At 35.9% G+C, this 24,578-nt stretch overlaps 1 protein-coding gene across 2 annotated transcripts; it reads right to left on the bottom strand.

The window, feature by feature from the left end:
- Positions 1 to 2,723: 2,723 nt before the first annotated feature.
- Positions 2,724 to 24,543, bottom strand: MFSD8 (major facilitator superfamily domain containing 8). Of its 2 annotated transcripts, none has more exons than XM_019664766.1 (12): positions 24,332 to 24,543; positions 22,006 to 22,097; positions 18,950 to 18,993; positions 15,791 to 16,031; positions 14,855 to 14,968; positions 12,304 to 12,448; positions 11,516 to 11,571; positions 9,920 to 10,028; positions 8,606 to 8,740; positions 5,829 to 5,932; positions 5,494 to 5,741; positions 2,724 to 4,307 (listed from the first exon to the last, which is right to left on the bottom strand). In XM_019664766.1, exons 1-12 carry the CDS (start codon positions 24,394 to 24,396, stop codon positions 4,092 to 4,094), a joined length of 1,569 nt encoding a protein of 522 aa, XP_019520311.1. In that variant the 5' UTR covers positions 24,397 to 24,543; the 3' UTR covers positions 2,724 to 4,091. The 2 variants fall into 2 exon arrangements, with proteins under 2 accessions (XP_019520311.1, XP_019520392.1); XM_019664847.1 differs by lacking the exon at positions 24,332 to 24,543 and adding an exon at positions 24,200 to 24,276.
- Positions 24,544 to 24,578: the final 35 nt, after the last annotated feature.

Here is a 24,578-nt window from a genome sequence, read left to right as displayed (position 1 = left end):
TAAAGCCCCAGCAACCTCCAAAGGTGACTAATGAGTTTCTTTTTTTTAAGTTTTTTAAGTATCATTTTGAACTCAGATTTTCATACACTCGGTGTGTTTAAGTCAACTGCAGATATTACTCTTTTCAATGCTTTAGTTGCTCATTTTTGGCCAGTAGGAGTCCCTTTATGTCCCTCTGTGTCCTTTCGGCAAGGCTTGTGTAGTCTTAGATATTGCCCTTGCTTTCTGGCACAAGGTGTCTCAGGCTCACCCTGCCTCACACTGGAACCAGCCATTTCTACAAGGAGCCAGGTGTTTTAGAGACCGTGTTACCTTAAAGGCCTTCCCATTTTTCTTAAAAGTCCAAAATACTTAACCTGGAATACCACGATATAATACCATGCTTCCTAACATTCACCCTTCCAGCTCCCTGTACTTCTCTTACATTGAGGGTAATCATCTGTGTAATCATGTGACTAATGTCTGACTTTCTTGCTAGTATGTAAGGCCCATGATGGTAGGGGCTTTGTATTTTGTTTACTGCTGCATTCCCAACAGTGCCATGGTGATTGGCACATCGTGGGTACCCCTTAGATATGTACTGAGAGTATAAGTAAAATTATAGCCTTATAAGGTACATATATAATCTTGTTTATTAGAAAATGTACATTCACAATGTAGAATACATTAAATTACAAATAAGTTCACAGTGGCCAAAAGTGGTACCCTAAATTTCCTCTCAAAATAGATAAATAGATGCAGGTAAGTAGTGTCTCCTCCCCAAAACAATAAATTACATACAGATTTATTTTACTTTATGAAAGAGAAAAGTTTTATATGAATTGGAAGAGTTAATTTTAATTTTTTTTTTTTTTTAAGCTGAGCCATCCTGCCACCTGTTGGCAGCTCAGCGGCTGCTCAGCTCAGGCCGGGACTCGAACCGCTGTTGCTCAGAGCTCAAACTCTTGAGGAAGCTCTTAACCTAAAGAGCCACTCAGCCGGCCCTTGGAAGAGTTTATTTTAAATGTAGCCAAATGTGGCATGAAGAAACTTTGTGAAGTTATAAATCCCTACAAAATATGACAAGGTTATGTTTAGGTTTTCAAAAACTTCTTAGATACAAACTATTTTTAGCAGTTTTTCATACCTTAGGTTCTCCTATCATCTTTTTCAATTTATACTCAACTTGTCCAACTCAAGACCTCAACTAGGTGATTTTTTTCATCAAACTTTACCTCCCTGCTCTCTCCGTAACCTCATGTCACTTATCTTCTGTGCCAAGATATACACTGGTATAATCCCCTGAGAAGAATATGCTCTCAATAAAAAGGAAGGTGATTGTCATTTTATCTGAATTTTACGTATTATACATTTTTAGAAGTTGGGAAACTTCTCTATGTCATATTCTTACATGGAAACAGGCTAACCGTTAAGCTAAGTTAAAAGCCCAGTCAGCAGGCTTCAAATTATGTTTCTCAAGTACTTCTGCTAATAGTAGTCACCGTTACCCTACAGTTAGCAATTAATTAACTGCTACTGAAATTTCTGGGCTATTTTCCCCACTATGAAAAATATACTGGTTAAGAGTATGGACTCTAAAGACAGACTTATTTAGGCAAGTACCTTAACTTATCTGTGCCTCTGTTTACTCACCTGCAAAATCATAATAGTACCTTCACTCTATAAAACATTTAAACGGTACACATTACCTGGGATATGAGAAGAACTCTATAAATGGTCACTATTATTTTCATCATTACTGTTATTTCTATCATGCACAGTATCTAAACCAAGGGGGAGTTTAATCTTTAGGATCAAAGTACCCCAAAAAGGAATGACAGAGGAAGGAGCTGTACAACATCAGGGAAGACGTATCCCAGGAATTGACCAAAGAGCCAGAAAACTGATAAATCTAACTGAAGCACAGTCTTGCTTTGGGAGGTGGAAAAGAGTGAAAACAGTCTCTAAGGTGGAATCATAGGATGATTTCTGTCAGATTAAGCCTTCTATTACAGCTGAAGAAGTGCAGTTAAGAGTACAGCCAACTTCAGTAGCAAAACATCAATCCAATTAAAAAAGTAGGCAGAGGATCTGAATGGACATTTGTCCAGAGAAGACATACAAATGGTCAACAGGTACGTAAGAAGGTGCTCTACATCACTAATCCTCAGGGAAATACAATCAAAACCACAGTGAAATATCACATCTGTTTTAAATATACCAGCGTGCCAAAAAAACTAGGGGTGCCAATAAAAGGTATAGACATTTTAATGTTATCTTAAAATGTGTATATGTGTGTGTGTGTGTGTGTGTGTATATATATATATATATAGAGAGAGAGAGAGAGTGTATACATTTTTTTGGCACCCTCTGTAATATATAAATGGAATATTATTCAGCCACAAGAAAGATCCTGCCATTTGTGGCAACATGGATGGACCCTGAGGGCATTATGCTAGGTATATCACTTGTATGTGGAATCTAAAAAAGCTGAAGTATTAGAGGCAGAGAGTGGAATGACAGTTGCCAGGGTCTGGGGGATGGAGGAAATGTGGAGATGTTGGTCAAAGGCTACAAACTTACTGTTACAAGATGAATAAGTTGGGCCGGCCGAGTGGATCAGTTGGTTAAGAGCTCGCTCAAGAATTTGAACTCTGAGCAACAGCAGTTCAATTCCCAACCCGAGCTGAGCAGCTGCTGAGCTGCCAACAGGTGGCAGGATGGCTCAGCTTAAAAATAAAAGATTAATAAGTTCTGGGGATCTAAGGTACAGCATGCTGATTATAGCGAATAATGTATTATATACTTAAAAGTTGCTAAGAGAGCAGATCTTAAATGTTGTGACTACAAGAATGGAGTGGTAGTTATGTAATGTGATGGAGGAGCTGATTATGGTGGTAATCAGTCTCCAATATATAAGTGTATCAAATCAACAAGTTGTACACCTTAAACTTACACAATGTTACATGTCAATTATAGCTCAGTAAAGCTGGAAAAAACAAACAAAAGACACAGGGAGAAGATAGCCATCTACAAGCCAAGGAGAGAAGCCTTAGAAGAAATCAGCCTGTCAACACCTTGACCTTGGATGTCTAGCTAGCCTCCAGAACTGAGGAATAAATTTCAGTTGTTCAGGTCTTTAAAAAAAGTGCAGCAAACCTAGTATAAAGTGCAGATTATGGTGTTCAGTCAGGTTTGAAAATATAACAAGAGTAGAAAACGTGGAAAAGTATTTAGAAATATTTTTACTTTTTTGGTAATATTATCCGTATACATAGTTCTGTACTAGTTCCTTTTAACAGCATTCAACTGAGGTAGAGGTAGAGATGTATACACAGAGACCGCATACTCTAGTAAGCTCAGTGAACTGTTAGATTAAAGCCATTTTGCCTCAAGTATTTATAGTCTGACAAGATTGGGGCCATCGTGGTCCACCCAAATATAAGTCTGCAGCTCTGAATAGCTACGCAGACTTAGGCTGAAACCTGCTGTGTCTACTACTCTGCCACTACTAAGAGATGGGAAAAGTAAATAATTAAAGTAATAGATTTTCTCCAGAATTTATAGGAGTTGAAACCAGTAATTATTTTGCTGTTCATTATATGTGTACAATAACACACTGGCTTGTTTCTAAAGTGAGTTACTTATTAGCACTTGAATGAAGAAAGTAGTTAGCCCTACTAAAGGTAGTGAAAGCCATCTTGATCTCTTACTCTTGACTGCTCCAGTATTAGCATCATTTCTACTGATCTGTTAACTTATGGGTTACTTAGTGAGGTAAGGCTGAAGGTGTAGTATTCAAAATAATAACTTAAAGACGAGTATAATTTCACATTCGTAGACCACTGTCCATTCATTCATGAGTTCATACAACCCCCAGAAAGGTGTTATATGAAGAATATTTCTTTAAAAAAAAAGAATATTTCTTTTCTGAGAATGTAACTGTTCACGATTACACATATTAATAGAATTCCCTGTGTTATTAAATATATGTTCTTGTTCCTCAAAATATGCAGTATCTGAAGCCTGACTTTTGGAAACTGACTCATACCAATTGTCAAGCAGAGCCTTAGTAAAGGAAGGCCCATGTAGCAAGTACTTCCATCACAGTCTTAGCGAGGTTGCTCTTGAGTCCATCCATGCCTTACAGAAAAAGCAATGAGTCTTTTGTAGACCACGCACAGCAGTGTGATGGTGAGCACCACTATTCCACACACGAGGCTGAATGCCCATCGTGGGCCCCAGGAGGTGTACACTTGGCTGATGAACACGGGTCCAAGAATCCGTGCTGCACTTCCAGAGGCTGTTAACCAGCCCATATACACACCCTGTGTGGTGGGGAGGGGAGAAGCAGATTGACACTAAAGTTTAGTTATTTTAGAAACAAGGATGATGCTACAATTACCAAGCTATGGGAAACTCACAGGAATCACTTTCTCCATCTTTTGTTTGTGAATTAAATATAAAATGCCTCTCTATAAATACTGCAAATAATGAATAATAAACTTGATAGAGTCAGATTAGGAAAAATAAGTAGATGAAAGGGACAAACTTAATGTCTGCTGAAGCCCTGGGAACAATATGATTTATCAATTTACCTTTTAAGGCTAACATTTATTTTGTACTTGCTATTTTCCAAACACTGTTAGCTGCTTTACATATATTGTTTCCAGGTGTTCACAAATTTCTATGATTGGTGTTATCTCCATTTAACAAATGTGGACACTGAATCAGAAAATTCAAGTAACTTTTCCAAGAGACTTGAAGACATGCTTGGCTGACTCCACTGTACCCGCTTCCGCGAGGCAGCGTGCCGCTCCTCCAAGTACTGCTCCCAAAACTACAGCCCATGCAGTCTGCCCAAGAATGTGCAGCACAGCATTGCTTTTAACATCCCCAAGTGAAAACAGCGTAACTGTCCATAACTGGTACATTGAGGAAATAAATTATGGTACACTTAATGAATGGAATGCTCAGCAGTTGCTTAAAAGAATAAGTAGTCAATATCTCTGATATTTTTGGTCCATTTTACTGCTATATGTTTTCTAATTTTTATATGATAATCATGGAAATTCTTATAAAAACTAATTTTAAAGTATACATAGCTGCTGTATACTTCAAGACTGTTGTTTTCATCTTTTAGGAATTGTTCCTAGGGCCAGAAGCAATTAAGCCTAGATTCAAATGTGCCCATCAGATTTGGTTTTCTAACTGTTGCCTAGCTTAAGAATGAGTTTCAGAACTTTATGCTGCAGTTCTATGAAAATCATTTTTGAGCTCAGTCTCTGAGTTCAAGAGATCTTTGAGTTCTATCTTATAGTATTTTTTGTTAAATTCTAGCATACAAATCCTGTAAGTACTTTACGAAAGGTGTCGGTTTTTTAAAAATTCAAAATGCTGAATATGATAAAAATCCCCCAAGTCAGATTGTGTGAAAATAGAGAATGGTAGCACAAAATGTGAGCGCTTACAAGTCTATTTCACATAATTGCAATGGCAGGGTAACTGACTCACCTGAGGCTTTGGTCCCAGAATTTTTGAGTATAATGTATAGGACATGACATTGCAGGAGGGGTAGCCCATCCCAATTAGCACAGCTGACGTGAGGAACTGGGCCAGATGGATCATGGGGGTGTAGAGGCACCAGGCTTGTTCAGCGGGGCAGCCAATTGGTTCTTCACTGTGATCTGGGCTCGGAGACCTCCAAAGAGTAATAACAATTTCCCCAAATGTGGTATTAGGGATTGAATTATTATGTAAATCTGTAACAACAAAATTAATACAGTACATTACTTGTTAATTTTAGATGAACAACAGGGCTAACGTTATAGAATTATGTATGGCTATACCTTCCCACTGTATTTTGGGGAATTGATTTCCCCAAGGTAACAAGATAAAGAAGCCAACCCATACAACGATGAGTCCTCCCAGTAGAATAGCACGCTCGCCAATCCTGTTAAAGAACAGAAACTCTAATTTAAAAATGAAATATTATAACATAGTTTCATTACTTTTATAATTTAAAAAACTATAATAAACTAGAAAACTATAATTTGGTGATATACCAATTAATCTGAATGCTAAATATAATTTCGCACTAAAAGGAACCAGGATTCCTCTAAAAACTGGCTGATTTCAGGTCTGGGACAGAAAATGTGTTAGATGAACCTGGGCATCTTGTCATACAAGAGGGTACAGGCGGTATCAGTGACTACTGGGTCATGATAAAAGGGCTCCTAGCCAGAATGACCACAAGCATGACAATGTGAACACCAAAAACAACAGTAATGACAATGGACTGAAACACATAAAAAGGTTATAATTTATGAATTCATGCTGGATTAAAATAAAATGCCATTTTAGAGGATGGTATGGAACCAACTCTTTATTTTAAAAATCTGTTGATAAAAGGAAAGAATCACCCCGTCTTTCCTTTACAAAAGAAGGTACAAAAGAATCACCCTGTCTTTCCTATACAAATAAAGGAATGATAGAATTAAAATACTAGCATTTTGCAATGAGAGAGATTAAAAAGAAACATATAGTAAAAAAGATTTAAGAAACTTAAGAGTTTGAGTAACATGATTAAGCCATGGAACAAAATAAAAAAAATCACCCATGTGAAACTAGAGAAAAATCTGAATACTGCCTGGATATTTTATTATATTTAGAAATCACTTAATTTTCTAATTTTAGATGTGATAATGTCATTAACTTTTAGAGATACACACTGAAATATTTATAGAAGATGTGAAATGATGTCTGGGATCGACTTCAGAATCATGCAAGTGTAAGGGACATGGAGGAGGAGGAGGAGGAGGTGTAGATGCATCAAGATTACCAGGGGTCTGTCATTGTTGAGCTGGGTAATGGATATTAGAGATTTGGTACATGATGCTCTCTACACCTTTGTCTATGTTAGAAATTTCCCATAATAAAAAGTGCAATATACAAACAAGACCATAGGCTTCCTAAAACAAAACAAACCCAAACGTTTCCCATCACCCTCAGAATACCCACAAGGCTTTACATCTTTCTAACCTCATCTCACGTTTGCTGTTCTCTCATTCTGCTCTGGTCGGACTGGCCTTCCTGCTTGTCCTGAAACAGGCAAAGCTCAGTCTTTTGGGGGAGGAGAATTCCAGGCCAGTGTGAGGCTGTTCTCTGATTTCTCTGAGGGCTGAGGTCTCCGCTGGGATCTAACTTCCACAAGCATGCCTTCCTTGAGCACTCTATCAAAATAGCATTTCCCCTCTCTCCCAACCCTGCCTTGCCACTCTGTTCTCTGTCTCTGCTCTACTCTCCTTCATAATACTTACCGTATTTCCCCATGTATAAGACGCACCCTTTCCCGAAAAATTTGGGGTCTAAAAACTGGGTGTGTCTTATACAGTGGTTGTAGATCATTGTCAAGTCATTTAAGAAGTGTGGTATTTCAAACGCCATAGATGGAACTGAGGATGAGGCAATCTATGATGACACTGATTAGTCATCAGACACAGATGAGGACAAGCTAATGGTTGGGAGTTTTGACAGTGATGAGGAGTTGTATGCATTTTACGATGAATAAAACTTGAGTTCAATAACTTTATGTAATACACTTTTTTTCAAATTTCGGGCCCCAAAATTAAGGTGCGTCTTATACATGGGAGCGTCTTATACATGGGGAAATACGGTAGTTCCCTACCTGACCTCATATTTGTGTTTACTCGCTTACCCCCAATAGAATACAGGCTCTTTGAAGGTATGGATTGGACAGTCTGTAAGAATGCCTATCAGCAGCACTGCTCTACTTCTGTAGCAAGATGTAATGCATTTCCTACTACTTAACTTTGAATATGAATCTATGTCTATGTTTACATCTATATCTTGGCCCCCTACTTGGCTCTGTAAGAACAGGAATCTTCATAGTATCCCCCATAGCACCTAACTTGGCACACTGACTCAATTTTGCTAACTGATTTTTAGAACTTTATTAAGGTTCTAAAGTACTATTAAAGTATCTCAGAAATAATTACATTGTTAGAGCTGTCTAAATTGATCTACTAATGTCCCACCCCAGATATGAATGAACTTAAATTGTATACAAGCATTTCCCCTAAAGCGTGTTCTTCACAGTTGTACTTTTACAAAATGCTTCTTTAAAAAAGTGTTCTGTGGTCAGTTACAAATAACTTTCAGAAATGCTATATGCTGTATTTGTCATAATGGTGATATAGTATGTATGTACTAAAGATTTAGAAGTTTTGGAGTAAAGAAGTTCGGTTATTTTAACCACAACTTTCCAGACTTAACTATTGAATCTTTTTGTTGCATAACATATTACCATGCAGCAGAACAATGTTTTATGAAATATACTTTTAGAAACACTTTAAATAAAACATTATAGAAGATAATTATTTACTTTGTAAAATATCATGCTTTACTAAAGAATATGTCATATGGCGTAGATCATGCTCCCTTAATACATTTTAAATCTGTTTACTAATGTTAAAGGAGTAAAACTCATACATGAGAGAAAATCTTTAAATTATTTTACTAACACATTCATTTACATTGTTAACTCCGTTTCATGTTTCACTTTTAAAAAACAGACTTGAAACAAAACCAAAGACAGACAACTTACTTTTTGGAGAGTAATTTAATCCCCATGAAAGTAATAACTGCCTCGACTCCAAGAGCAGCAAGTATTATTCCATCATATAATACAGCTTGTTCTCGAGTCCAGGCATACATATCCATTGTTAATGGAGTAACGATGCTAAGAAAAACAAAAAAGAAATTTTATTTAAATCATAGTCCTTGTTACTTAAATTTCAAAGATGTTTTAATAATGATACAGACACATTCAAGAATTTGCACCCCTTTTAACACTAACAGAGGCGCAGGTGAGGGGGATTAGAGACTTACTGTTTGAGTGTAGAGCTTTTGTTTGGAATAATGAAAAAGTTCTGGACTGGCGATGGTGGCACAACATTGTAAATGTTCTTAATGCCACTGAATTGTACAATTAAAAATAGTTAAGATGGTAAATTTTATAGTATGTATTCTTTAGAATTTTTTAAATGCTCCCAAAATCTGATGAGCTGAAACGTCCTTATTTCTCAATAATTTTAAAAATTAAAAAAAAATCAAGCAAATCCACATGTACTGGCATAAAAATGTTACGATGTATTGGTAAGAGAATGAACCAAGTTGTCAAATGGTAATATCACATATTCTATGTTTAATACACACACACACACACACACACACACACACACACACACACACAGACACAGTTGTATGGAAAAAATTTTTGAAAAAATACACACTGAAAAATTAGCAGTTATTGGCAGTGGTTACCTCCAGGGAAAGGAATGGGTGTGGAAATACAGTTGTAGTGCTTGGAATATTTACAACAAGCATGTACTATTTTTATAATGGACAGGCATTTTTTTCCATAAATAATTTTTTTTTCTATTCTGCCATCGTCGACCTTCTCCTCCTAATGGAAAGGTATTTTAAAAGTAGAAAAGCCATATGAGAGCCAAAGGTCAACAAAGCTAACACAAAGCAGAGATTGTGTAATGTGTCATCCTAGTTTGTTTTTGTTTTTTTCAGGATCAGGGCTTAAACAGAGTTAAAACTGCCACACTGAAACCCATATACATATGTAGGGAGTGACATACCTTAATGACAAATTAAAGTTTTATAATTATACTTATCATAAAACAGAGGAAAGGGAGAAAGACTAGTGAAACGGATTATTTTATAAGGGAGATAAGGGTAGATTACAGACAGAATTAACTACATTCAAGTTAAAAATCATAAAATTTATAGTTTTTACATCATGACAAGAAAAAGTTTTTGAGAACATCTATATGCCTGTTTAATACTGCATTAAGGAATACAAGCTTTTTTACATAATTTATTCAGATGCAGACAAAATAAAACTTACGTTTCAAAAAGGGCAAAGATAAACAGGACCACAAAAAACAGAACATTGGTGGTCACAACAGCAACTTGATCGATATTTCCCTGTGGAAGCTGAACTTCATCTGCACTTCCTGTAGTGAACAGGAGAAAAATTATATTCCCTACACGTGGAGAAATTATAGGTAGCAAATTCTATGACTAAATATTTAAAATCATTTTTAGGCTTCAAAACAGTTGAAAAGTAACAATTTATATGACAGAAATAACTTTTAAATGGCATTTAAAAGTTAAGTAACTTTTCTTCTCAAATACACTTCAATTCTATAGGAAATACTCTGATCTATTTGGTGTCTCATTCTAAAAAGGAATGTATAGAATTCTATAAAATCATCTCATACTGAATACATTTCCTTTAAATTTCAGGTGCAGGTTTTTTTTTCTACCTTACCTAAATCTAAACTCATGAAGATTTCATGAAAACCTCAAATAGTTTAAATGAGTTCTCAGTCCTGATTCACTTCAATATATATTTTGAATTTCAATGCTATGTGAAATTAGTCAATTGCCTTATGTCATTATGACAGTTCTTTTAAAAAAAATTTTTATATCTGATTTTTGTGGGGTTTTTGTTGTTTTTTTCCAGAAATTTTATTGGGGAACTGTGTGTTTTTCCAGGACCCATCAGCTCCAAGTCAAGTAGTTGCTTCAGTCTAGTTGTGGAGATCACAGCTCCTTGGCCCATGTGGGAATCGAAGCGGTAACTTTGGTGTTATGGGTCTGTGCTCTAACCATCTAAGCTAACCGGCCGCCCCACGACATTTTTTTTTAACTCCTTATGTTATCGTTTATATTTTTGCAAGAAATATATTTTGCAGAGGACCACCAAGTTCTGATGGTTTTTTTCATAAATTAGGAGGGCCAAGTGAGTATACTGAATTACCTTGAACTATGTAATTAAGCTACACATTCAGTATAAGCTATTCCTGATATAACTGAGAAATATGAAACCTTATAGATCCACTTATATACTCATACATCTGTCATGCTATTTTATAACTTACCCACTTATTCAGAGTAAACCAAGTTAAGTAATGCACAAATGTGTGCATTTATGCTGTCTTTAAGTGTATGTGTAGCAGCAGGGGGCAGGCAGTGAAATTCTTAAGACACAGTAAGTTTCCATAATTTTTTTCATAATAGTATCTGACTTTATATATCAGGATTCCTGAGAAGGAGTTCATTCTCCAATAATAAATGAGGTTTGGAAGTAGCGTGCGATACTTGGGGGCAATTAAGTGCCTTGGAAACAAAACTTAGGGTTATGACCTCTCTTTCTAATCACACAAAGAAAACTGGTTTTAGGATATTGGCTCTTCGAAAACAAGACAAAAGTTTTTTAGCAATCGTTTTAACCCTGGCATTTGTGAACACCAAATAATTGATATCGGTATGCCTTTTTAAAAAAATCAATTTAGGTAACTTTCAACTTTGAAGGTCTTCCCCCAGTCGCTCCTTGTATTATCCTCAGAAGCAAAATCCAAGTACACACCAAACAGACAGAATCATTAGAAATACTTTGACAATGTTATAGTAATTTAGTTAAACAGGTTAATAGTACCTTCTTCAAAATTAATATTTTTACACTGTCGTCCTGAGTCATCCACACGATGTTCTCTTAAAAAGAAAAACATAAATATTGTATCCATGAGAGGCTTAGTATAATAGATAAATGGTTTAAATTTAATACTAGCCTTCTATTTTTTTCAAATTCTGATATAGTTTCTTCTACTAGCTTCTAAGTAATGAAATTATTACCATGAGATATAACCAATAAAACTTAAAAGATACAAGTCATGATTCTTATTATCATATAAAAAAAACCCTAGATTCATCCAAAAACATATATGGTCTATATTAACCAGTATTTGAAGTTTTCCAGTGATTACAAATACTTTTGGACCTGGTTAAAGCACTCCAAAGAAATATAAAGTACAAAGTTTCTGTAGTTTTATCAAATTTCTTCTAATATATAAAAGATAGCAGATAAAATTTCTTCTAATATATAAAAGATAGGAGATATATTTGAAGCAATTTTTGTATTAAAGGTTGATACTAATCATTAATCTACTTAAAATGTTGTTTTCATGACATTCTCCTACTTAAAAACCTATAGTTAGTAAATCAAATCCAAACCTTGAATCTTCAGATTTTATAATCTGTTCTTATTTCTCAGATTGCCTGTTATTTAGGTACAAGCACTATGTGCATTAGCTGATCAAAAAACATGAACACAACTATAGCTATCAAATACGAAATAAAGACTTCATAGGAATAATTATCCCCCAACAATGATAATGTTTATTTAACTTCACAATCTGCAAATATAGTTTTATCATTTCTAATTACCTTAATATAATAAGGATCAGAAGAATATTTAAAACTCCCAGGAAGGCGCCAAGTAAGACTGGTGCTGTATACATGTTTATCTGCAGCTTTATAGTCTCCCATGTCACACCCTTTTCTCCAATGAGTGCAAAACAGGTCTGAAAAACTAATTAAAATGTACACAGATAAATTATTATAAGGGAGGCAGAAGCTAAAAAATGTGAAAGACATTTATCACAAAATGGGAAGTAACATGATGCAATCATCCATCTACATCATCTCACCAAAGGGAAGAAAACTTGGGGAGCAAAAATTTACTTTTTCTATATACTTGTAAAGCACAAATATGCAGAGTCCATAAACGATATGCAGTAGATCTCTTGTGTTAAAACGTCATGGCATGGGGCCGGCCGAGTGGCGCACTGGTTAAGAGCTGGCTTGGGACGCCAGAGGTCCCCGGTTCGGATTCCACATAAAGGCCAGTGACACTGCCCTCTATAGCTAAGATGCTGAACAGCAGCTCAACCTGGAGCTGGGCTGCCGTGAGTCGCCAGCGACGGCAGGTGGGTTGCCATGGGCTACTGTGTGTAGCCAGCAGCCAGCGTGAGCTGCCAGCAGCCGCCATGAGCGGCCATCCAGAAGCCGGCGACTGATCTGCCTCATCCGGGAAGAGCGCAATGATGGTGCCAACTTGGGCTAGTGAAGCAACGTCCTCCACAACTAGACTGAAGAACAAAAGGATAGCAACTTGTCTGTTCCTCTTCCCCCAATTCCCCAATAAAATAAAAAAAAAATCTTTAAGAAAAAAAAAGATCATGGGATGGAGTGGTTAGAAAAAAAAAATCTAAAAAGGCTCCTTAGCAAGTCACTAATGAAAAAGTTTGAGAAACACTGGTGTACATGAATTAATTCACAAGGGGTTATATCTAAAGTAACTTGTCAGTAACTTCTTTTTTAACAAAATCTCCATAGGAAATTTAAATTATCCAATTTCTTCCATAAATAAATTATAAAAGTTTCATCAATTTCATTATAAAAAATGTCACATTTCAAGTAAATATTTTAAAATATTATTGTGTGTACAGTATTTAAATTATATATATTTAATATTTTAAATTTGGATTTGCAGCAAAAAACAAGATTGGGAGAGTCCTGGTTTGCTCTCCTGATTTAGATCCTGTGAGTATATCTGGCTCTTCCAGTGAGTCACATGTAACTGAGGGTGAGGATTAAGTAAGACACCGCCCCTGGAGCGGCACCTAGCACACAGTGGACACTGGGTTAATGCCAGTGCTTGTTGACGTGGTCATTATTGGAAAAGTCATCTAATCCTTTCAGGCCTACGTTTACTCATCTATAATACAAAACTTTAATGGGGCAATCTAAAACACTTTTTTAGGTGGTCAGCATATTTACTGAGAACCTACTGTATTTCCCCATGTATAAGACACTCCCATGTATAAGATGCACCTTAATTTTGGGGCACAAAATTTGAAAAAAATGTATTACATAAAGTTACTGAACTCAAGTTTTAGTCATCATAAAATTCATATAACACTTCATCACTTGCAGGAAATGCAAGTAAAAAAAAATCTACAACCACTGTATAAGATGCACCCAGTTTTTTTACCCCAAATTTTTTGAAAAAGGGTGCGTTACATGGGGAAATATGGTAAGTCTATAAAAGCTACTGTCCTAGATACTGAGGGTAGAGTGGTAAATAAAAAAGACCCAGACTGTGTCTTCATGTACTTTATAATATGCAGTAGATCCAATTATTCTACATCTGTGCTTACGTTTTACTCCAGAATACTAAAGTGAAAATATTAGATATTGGTGAATGATGAATTAGATTCTCTCTGTTGAGCTTTTTCTTGGCTAAATAGGAGGAAGGAATGGAAACTGGGGTGAGCTGTTAATGATGAAGTAAACTGGGTTGGATTCAAACTGATGATATTCAAAACTTCAATATTCAGTGCATGAGCCAATTATATGGTTTTTCAGTGTTATTCTAGGCATAAGGAATTACTAATTATTCAGAAAAAAATTGGTCTTGGGCAAGTATTAAATCTTGTTACTGTTTTTTTATACTCAGTTAAAGGACCGACGCTTTGGAAGAGGAAGAAAATAGTGTTTTTAAAACTTTCATTTTCTTCAACAGTAAAAAGTCTTAATTAAAGGTATGGGCAAAGAGCAAAGGGGTAAAGAACCTCCTGTAACTTATGGGAAATCCTTCAGCTGAAAGGATTTTGTTTCTAATAAATGGAAAAAGACAGCAAACTCTTGCAGAGATGTCAAGCTAAGTGATTACTCACAGAACATATACTTTGGAGTATAGGTTTGAACCTCAGATTCTCTATGCTTTGGTGCCTTAATCTGTAAAAATGGACTGACAGCACTTAATTTAGGAGTTGCCATATATAAAGAGCCTAGTCTCACTGCTGGATCAAAAAATATTAATTTCCCTCCCTTCCCCTTCACCTATGAGGTTTTCTTCTTGGATTTCATTTAAAGTTGAACCTCAAAAGTTTTCCCAAAACAAATTCAAGTAATGAAAGTGAAAAATACTTACCTGGACCTAGAATAAAACCTAATGCTTGACATGCACTTGTGTTCGCCATGGAATTCGTTCTTTCCTGAAGGGAAGTAGCACCAGCAATATATGATCTAACAACTGCTACATTTCCTAAGAAAAGACACAATAATCCAAAGTAACAAAATATCCTTCAGTTTATAGAATTCAACTTATTTTGACTTTATACAGAAGAAGAAATATTAATCTATAGTATAGTCACTGCTTCCTCTTTATGATCTTACAAAGCATGTATATTGAGCCAATGCAATTAATAGAAAATATTAATTTTAGTAATATGAAAACAGTTAAATATTTGAACGAATGAAAAAGCACGACAAAAATGTTAAACTATTTTTCATCATTAACTAGAAAGCACTGAGTGAATAGCATACTACTGATTGCTACAACTATTTTTAAAAGAAAGATACCACAAACTCTGCTTAGACCTGTAATATAAGAAACAAAAAGAAATCCACTAACAATTTAACTCAAAAAAATTTATTGACCACTTATTATGTGCAAGAGACTTTGCTAGGGGTCATGGACTATTTTTAAAAAGTCATAAATTGTCTCTGATTACAAAGTTTACTGTCTGGTTGGTGATACACAGGATGGAAACAGTGCAAAATAGTATAGTATATAAGCAAGGGGCACGGTAGCCTAAGAAAGCTTCGTGGACGATGTGGAACTTGAACTAAATTTTGAAGGATGAAGAATGATAGGAATAGAGGAGAGAAACTATATGTAATGGGAATATCATGAGCGGAGGCAAAACGATAGGAAGCTATTTGTCTGTTTGCAGTCACAGATCTATAATATATAGAATCATGGGATAAGAGTTTAAGAGGAGGTGACACCAGGTGAGACTGGGCTATAAATGTCAGGATGAATGTGACTCTGACACAAGCAAACATATACATACATGCATATTACCTGCTCCAAATCCCACCAGTCCACGAGCAGCCAACATGTAGTATTTATTATGAGAATCTGGGACGTGGACATAAGCATAGAGGCAGTTGGCTGCCACTGAAATGAAGATGGAGACAATAAGAGGTTCTTTTCTTGGTCTATAATTAGACCACAAACCAAATACAGGTGAAGCTACCATTTGGCCAAGACTAAACGAAGCAATCACCCAGCCCAAAAAACTTGCATCAGCTGTCTGATCAATCTGCAGAAAAAAAAGTACAATGCTTTAAGAATTGTTATCTAAGAAAAATAACATATAAAACCTAAATACATTTTTACTAATATTTCGTATTAAAAAAATAAAAACAATAATTCTAACGTAAGTTTTATAACTATAATATGGGATTACAAACAAGTGTGCTAACAATTCACTATACACAAGGAAAAATGCTTGGGAAGCATCTTTTGGAATGATTATGGAACTATCTGGTTCATAAAAATCTAGTTAAAAAGATTATCATGTGTACATATAAAACATCATAAAAATAAAAAATTCTTTAGTTTTATAAAGTAAATTATTAGACTTACGTTATTCCATAAGCTAAGCAGCCATTAGCATGGTAAATCTTTTTTTTTTTTTTAAACTGGGCACCCGTAGTCAAATACTTAAAGAAGACAAAACACAAAAGCTGAAAGACAGCTTTCTCATTAAACCAATTACTAATGTTTCCTTTCAACATAGACAATTCAGGATTCTAGCACTTGAAAAAGGTTTCTAGGTTATGGTGGTTTTCAGGATAAAATCTAAACTGATTATTATGAGAAACTAACTCACAAGCTGGGCACTGTCTCTCCCCTCTAACTTCATCACTCTGCACGCTCCCGCCTCCCAATTCTAACTTCTAGCCTCGTAGAACTGTTTGAAGTTCCCAAAATGACCCAAATTCTTGCCTCTACACCTTTGCACAGGTCCCTCTACTGTCCCTTCCACCAGCAATGCCTTCCCAACCTCCTGCTCCTGGGCCCCCTCCTTTCCTTCAGGCGACCAACTCCTGCAGGCCTTCAAAACTTGGCTCAGGTGTAAGTGATTTGGGAAAGTCTCCCAGGATCTTAGTCTGGACAAGCAACAGTCCCCCAACAACCCATGTCTGTCTACCTGTGTCTGTGTGTATGTATATCTGTATGCCTGTCTCTGTCTCACAAACACACACACACACTTACTTTCAGACCTTTACCCACTTATATTGTATGGTTATTATCTGTAAACTTGTTTGGTTTTACATACTTCAATGAAAGTTGGATGTATATCTTCTCTAAAAAAATCTTAAAAAACAAAAAACCCAAAGTGTGTGGTACTGTATTTCAAAACATTCTCTAAACACATTAATATTGACAAAGTCAAAGTTCTAGAAATCTTAATGCTTTGCTATGTGAGCTAAGATATAAATACAGGTGTCCCAAGCCTCCTCAACTATTTACTTACAGATTATTGCTTATTCATGTAATTAACAGTCATTGAGGCCTTTACTATGACAAAAACTAGGCAATAGGGATACAAAGATGAATAAGCACAGTTGCAGGCATCAGGATGTTTTCGAACCAGGTTGTACTTACTGGGTTCTGAAAAATCCTGTATTGGAGTAGCCGGGGGCTGGGGAATAGCATGCTTTATTTTATCTGTCAAATGAAGACAACTTGACAGAGCTGTTAGGGGAATTATTTGAGCCAACACATGTATAATGCTTAGCGCCATGTCAGCATGTTCTCTGCACCTATACAATATAAAACTAGTATTTCTTAATATATTTTTACTAATATGCCAGTTTTATTATTTTTTATTGTAACTCATGCATGAGTGTTCCCACTATTTCCCTAGGCCTATAACCTATCTTTGCAATTCAAAATCTGGGTTTAAGAATATGAGTCTTCCTGGAAATGAGTTGTCCCCATCTCTGGACAACAGAGCCTAAAGAATCACTTGACTGATGGCTATCTATCAGCTAGGGCCAGCCGTCCAATGCAGAGATTCGAAGTAGTGCCAGATTTCTTCAGACAGGGTGACAGACAATTTAGTAGTAATTGTTTTTTCTGGGTTTTTGACATAGCTTTTTATCCTTCTCACAGATGGCTTTTAAGCTAAGTAATATTTGGTAATATATTATCATCAAAGAGATAGTAGCCTTAAATTAAGAATTAAAACTTTTAAGGTAGTAGGTAACATAGCAGCTGTGGTTAAGAATCAAATTTTGGTTTCAGATACACTTGATTCTGCCATTTTCTAGCTGTGTGACCTTGGGCAACCTACCCTAACTTCTCTGAGTCTGAGTGTCTTTACCTGTCAAACAGGAGTGATAATAAGCATTTCACACGGTTGTTGTGAAAGCTTCAGTACTGTGCCTGACACACAGTGAACTCTCAATATTATGATGAAATAACTTGAAAAAAATAATTGACAGTTTTTTTGGTGAAAATGTTACATTTGTTTTACCAAAGAACGTTATAAGTTCATATAGTCAATAAATTTACCGTTGAAGAGCTTTCGAAGATCTGTGTACCTTTTCATAATTCAACATATTGTGCTGAGTAGACTTAATTGTAAACACCTTGCATTTGAGAATTTTGAGGTTAAATAGACTAGATACAGGGACCATAGAAATCAAAAGAGCTGTGATACATGGAAAAATATTTTTAGCAAAGAAGATAGTGCTCCACAATTGCTAAATATTCTGTTTCAATTCCAATAACTCTGCTAGTATAGAAAGAATTTTTAGTGTCATGGTAATAATTTCATGTAATATAATTTTTTAAATTAACTTTTAAAATAGCAGTGTAAATGTGGCAGTAAATCTAGTTTAGTTTCTTTTTATTAGGGAGAAGCCATCGATGGGATGCGAAAGGGGCTAATAAGTAGGTGACCGTACATGTGCATGTGCCTGGGACTGTCCAGCTATAATCTTGTTTTCCTGGAATAGCGCTCCTCTCACTTCGAGACTGTTCAGGTTTGCACAAGAAAGCATGTGATCACCTTACTCATAAGCCTTTTTTGAGCAATTATTATCTCAAGTTATACTAGTAACAATTAAATCAGAGAATACCGAAGAGACTCTAGAAAACTCTTAACTACATAAGAGTTACTGCTACAACAGATACTTAAGAGAAGAATAGTTGACATGTACAAACCTTTTGGAGATATGGCCATATTGACATTATCACAATGGAAAATCCTGTAAAGAGACAAACTATTATTTACACTTATAATAATTTTACCCTATTTATAGGTACAATTTTTTTAACTATAACATGGGTTTGTTCATTTTTAATTAAAGTTTATTGGGGTGACAATTGTTAGTAAAGTTACATAGGTTTCAGGTGTAGAATTCTGTAATTGTACACCTGAAAACTATAGCATGGGTTTTAAAATATCATTCTGCATTTACAAATTTATGCCCCAAAATGTCTAATTTATCAAGCAATGAGGTTTTGTCAGAAGAAAAATAAATATTAAAGGCTTGAAAAGAATATGTAATTATAGTCCTTGGCCATAATTAATACAAGAAAATCAGTTCTGACCAGTGAGAAGTAAGGGAAGGGTTATTTTGGGACCTCTGGGAAAGGACTCCTTATCTCTCTGGAGGTTTAAGAGAAGTCAATTTCCATCAATAAAAACTCGCCTGAATAGATGTGACACCTGGAACTGCTGCTATAATCACCTATAGCCTAAGAATTGAAGCCAATATGTAGACGAGGGCAAAACCCAAAGAAGTTAGTTATAGGGAAGCAGAGCCAAAGCCCCAGTCAATTGGAATCAACAGTTTTCCCCTGGTATTTGAGGAAGGCACCCTAACAGATACACAATCCAATGTGAAATTGTATTACAGAGAATTGTTGAAAATATTCTTTATTTTGTCTTTTTCTTTAGTTTAGCTTTATTTAAAATTTATTTTTACTCAGTGTTGAATCATGAACAAGACTGGTATGTGAAAGAGAACAAGAGGGTGACTGGGATAAACAGAAAAGATTTGGAAAACAAGTTAGTAAAATGCCCTTTACTAAGTCGATCTAAGGCAGCGGTTCTCAACCTTCCTAATGCCGCAACCCCTTAATACAGTTCCTCATGTTGTGGTGACCCCCAATCATAAAATTATTTTCGTTGCTACTCTATAACTGTAATTTTGTTACTGTTATGAATCGTAATGTAAGTATCTTTTTGTTTTCCGATGGTCTTAGGCGACCCCTGTGAAAGGGTCGTTCGACCCCCAAAGGGGTCGCGACGCACAGGTTGAGAACTGCTGATCTAAGGGAACTTGTAAAATTAGTGTCTACAGACTTAGAGAGTCTAGGCTTGAAAAAAAGTTGATTCCCTAAAACATTCCTTTAAAAGCTATCATAGCATCGATAATTCCCATATATTTTCATTCCTTGTCATTTTAATATGATAATTACAGTTCTTAATATTAAAAAATATTTCCTCATGAAGTTTTACTGTGTAGTAACTGTATTTTCAGATGTAATGTTAATAGATTAAAATACATCGAGCTATACAAATTCAGATTCTTGCACTTTACTATCTGTATGTTATGTGTCAAGATAAAAATTAAATGAGGTTCACAGGTAACAAAAGGAAACAAATAGATAAACTGGGCTACATCAAAATTTAACAGTTATCTGAATCAAAAGACACAATCAGCAGTGAAAAGAAGAGTCCCAGAATGGTAGAACATATTTGCAAATCATATATTTGGTAAGGGGTTAATATACAGAATATATAAAGACCTTCTACAACTTATTAACAACCTGATTAAAAAGTGGGCAAAGTAGACATTTCTCTAAAGATACACAAATGGCTACTATGCACATGGAAAGATGCCTACAGGGAAATCCAAATCAAAACCACTAGATACCACCTCACGCCCATTAGGATAACCACTATTAATATTAAGTAAACAAAAAATAAGAGTTGGTGAGGACGTGTAAAAATGTGAACCCCGCCTGTTGGTGGGATATATAAATAGTGCAGCAGCTCTGGAAAACAGTATAGCAGTTCCTCAAAAAATTAAAAATACAATTATCATATGATCCAGCAATTCCACTTCTGAGTATATACTCAAAAGAACTAAAAGCAGAATGTTGAAGAGATATTCGCACAACCATGTTCAAGCAGCTATTCATAAGAGATGAAAGGTGGAAACAACCCAAGTGTTTATCAATGGATGAAGGGATAAACAAAATGAGGAATATACTGAAGGGGAGCAGAACCACCCCAAAAAAGGCTGCATTGATTATTTTGAGCTGAAGGCAACTAACAAACAATACATGCAGGAAGGGCTCTCTGCCATCCCCCTTTCTGCCTAAAATCAGGGTATAAATTTCCTCTGACAAAGGTGCTCTCCCGGTACCACCAAGAAGAGAACATTCTTATCCCTGGAGAGGGAGAGTCCATGCTGAGATGAGTCCACACAAGCAAACCTTGCTAAGATAACCTTTATCTTCACCTAGTTTCTCCCATATAGTTCCTAGTTACTTTCCCACAATTTACCATCCTAGAAGCCCAAACCTCTTGCCTTTATCTAGTTCTTCACAATTATTACCCTTTGTTAAAATGGCAGATAAGCCCCCAAGTATAAACATTTCTTTGGGGTTTTCACTTTTCTATGAAGCCCCCTGTGTTATGTAAAAATATTAACATCAAGTAAATCTGTACCCTTTTCTCAGATTGATCTGTCTTTTGAGTCAGTTTAATTTGTAGGCCCCAGCTACAGAACCTAAGAAGAGAGAGGAAAGTTTTTCCTCCCCTATAATATATACAATGGAATATTATTCAGCCTTAAAAAGGAGAGTAATGTTGACGCATGCTACAACATGGATAAACTTTGAGAACATTATGCTAAATGAAACAAACTAGTCATAAAAAGAAAAATACTGTATGATTCCATTTATATGAAGTATCTAGAGTACTCAAATTCATAGGAACAGGAAGTACGATGAGGGTTGCGAAGGGCGAGGAGGAGTGGGAAATGAGTTGTTTTTAATGGGTGAAGAGTTTCAGTTTTGCAAGATGAAAAAATTCTGGAGATTGGTTACACAACCATGTATATATACTTAATACTTCTGGTCTTAGAAATGGTTAGGTTGGTAAATTTTAAGTTATATGGTTTTTACCATAATAAAAAATAGTTTTAAAAATTAAATGATATTTTTATATAAATTTTTTAAATCATGTAATTTCTAATACTTACCTACACTGCTGAGAAACATAGTAAGATACAGAATCCTAATAGATCTCCATCGGCTCTTATAGTGCTCCTCGGTTTCTATAATATCCCATTCTCTAGGTATAAAGGAGAAAAGAGTAGTATATTTATCTCATTATATGCAAATCTTTCTATGGCACACTTTTATTTTCTTTCTGCTGAAGTCACGAAAATGATATGACAGAGGTATAATTTACTAATATTGGTTTTTGTCATACTAATTCATCTATGAATAAGCATTATTTCTTTGAATTTCCATGGGTTGTATTTATGCATCACTGTACATAGAAACTTGGGAGGCACAAGGTAGCTTAAAAAGGCAAAACATTTTGCACACCAAATATTTTGCTATTGTTAACATGTTACACATTTATTATTCAAGAGTGTTGATATTTGTTAAACTGACAAAATGAATAAAAGTATGTCTAAAAAAATCAAGTAAACTAGCTATAACAATTAGATCTCCCATAGGTGGGTTATATATAATTACTAGGTATTAAAGGTAATTACTGTCATCATTAGGACATGCTGCTACTTCATGACAGCAAACTATCTTTGCTGCAGGAAGCTATTGGGTCGTTGGCAAAGTCATGACATATTTTTCTATGTTTTTCAATGCAGAAATGTCATGACTTTCCCGACGACCCAATATTTTGGCTGTGTAATTTCAGAATTGATGAAGAAGCGACACCAGGAAGGTTTGATGTGACCTAAGACATTCCTAGCCTGAGACCTCCCAGGACACTTGCCTTTCATCCAGCATGTGTTCTATTAGTGGACCAAGAGAGACCCAGGCCCCTCCAGACTGAGTTGATCTTTCATATAGGCCTGTGACCTGGACTAAGGGCAAGTATATTAACCAGAGATCAGTGTGTGTAGTCATTACATTTTCACATATGCATACACAAGTTAAATTTAGCTTAACATAAGAATTATATTTTCAAATAATTAAGACATGCAAGACGGACAAAATACCTTCTTCTTTTCCAAGATTATTTTCTAAAATAGACCTTAGAGTCAAATTAGTCTTCAAAAAGGAAGGTTTTTTGTTTTTTGTTTTCCAAATGTGATGTGATTGGGGGTGGTAGAGAGGAAAGGAAGAGAGAGAACATTAGATCCACTATGTGCCAGGTATATTAAATTAGTTCCTGATATAACATATATGATGAGCTTAACACTATGTATGTCATTCCATCAAAATAGGAGAGATCTTTAGCCCTTTGTCAAACTTCCATTATCTAATTGCACACAACTCTATTAAGTTTATATGTGGTTTTCAACCCAGCAGCAAACTAGAAGTCCCAAAGTAAAGTAGGGAGAAGAGAGGTTGCTGACAGCAACCAAAACAGGTTGCCAACAGGTAACAAAAACATGATGAGGGATAGTCTGCCAGGAACAGAATAGGCAGAAAAGCTAAAATGCAGACATAAGACTTAAAAAGTATAGTATATAATGAATTAGTACAGAAGCAAAAAGTCCAAAATGCATCAATAGGCTGAGGACATTACTCTATTACAGTATTTCAGCATTGATATTAACTGTAATGATCTCAAGATAAAATATAGATAAAATTGCATTAAATATATTTAGTAAGTCAAAAACCAGAGAAATACATTTTCCGAAGAGTTTCAAGCAAAGTGGTAGAAATAAAGGTTTAGAGCTTAAGTGGGACAAATGAGCAAAAATTAACGTGGTCATAGCTTAAATTTAACTGTGTATTTATTAATTTACTAGATATAATTGCTGTGTTTCAAAAATGATACTTAACTCTGATTCCCTAAAGGCAAAAATGCATACTTAATTAAGTAGTAAGAGGCAAACTAACAATTCTGAATTACTGTCCATAAAGTAGGATCAAAATAATCAGAATTATAAGGGTCAAATCCACTTCATGCCTGAAATGCTAAAACAATTAGTCTTTATTTATATATTTGGCATAGGACAAAAGTGAACCCATTTTAGACAGGTTTACTTATATCTTCAAGTATGAATTAAAACCATAATTTTTGTGAAATGCGTCAAGTGCTCAGCTTTGGAAAAGGCCAAATGCAGAATAGCTTGGCGCCTGCACCTTTGAAGTGAAAGTCCAAGAGGCAGTTTGAGTTTCTGAAACTCAGACACCTGCTCCAAAACCCGCCGGTTCATCGACAGTCGCCCTTTCTCAGCGGTGGGAGCTCACCTCCGGGTCTCGCGCGACCAGCCCGGGCTCCCGCCGCCCTAGCACCCCTAGTTCTGCCCCGTACGGCTGGCGCCAGGAAGGCGGCCAGTGCCAGCGCAGGAGAGAGAGTGCCTTCCCCCAACATCCGCTCACCTGCTTCCGGGTGTCTGGTCACCTAAGAGCGGCTCCTGCTCAGCCTGGATCCCCAAGCTCGCCATAGTTATAACGCCTAAAAGGAGGTGTGATGCTAACTCTCGCGACACTTCCTGTTCCCTCACATCTCACACGACCTAAGCTGTCAAAACAAGCCAGCAAGTGCGCGTGCGCACCCGTCGGCTAAAAGTGGTCGGAGGTGCGATCACGCGGGCCTCTGGACGGGGCGGGGTGGGGCGGGGCGGGA

Source organism: Hipposideros armiger, unplaced genomic scaffold (genome assembly GCF_001890085.2).
Source record: "Hipposideros armiger isolate ML-2016 unplaced genomic scaffold, ASM189008v1 scaffold_1, whole genome shotgun sequence".
NCBI lineage: Eukaryota > Metazoa > Chordata > Mammalia > Chiroptera > Hipposideridae > Hipposideros > Hipposideros armiger.
The sequence above is the reverse complement of the archived record's forward strand: the minus strand, read 5'-3'. Positions and strand labels throughout refer to the sequence as shown.

Excerpts from the sequence above, each read along its gene's own strand:
- MFSD8 (XM_019664766.1), bottom strand. The coding sequence starts at position 24,396 with ATGGCGAGCTTGGGGATCCAGGCTGAGCAGGAGCCGCTCTTAGGTGAC. Across the intron at positions 22,098-24,331 it reads GACCAGACACCCGGAAGCAG|AGAATGGGATATTATAGAAA; the intron begins GTGAGCGGATGT and ends CTTTATACCTAG. Across the intron at positions 12,449-14,854 it reads AGGTTTTATTCTAGGTCCAG|TTTTTCAGACCTGTTTTGCA; the intron begins GTAAGTATTTTT and ends CATTTTAATTAG.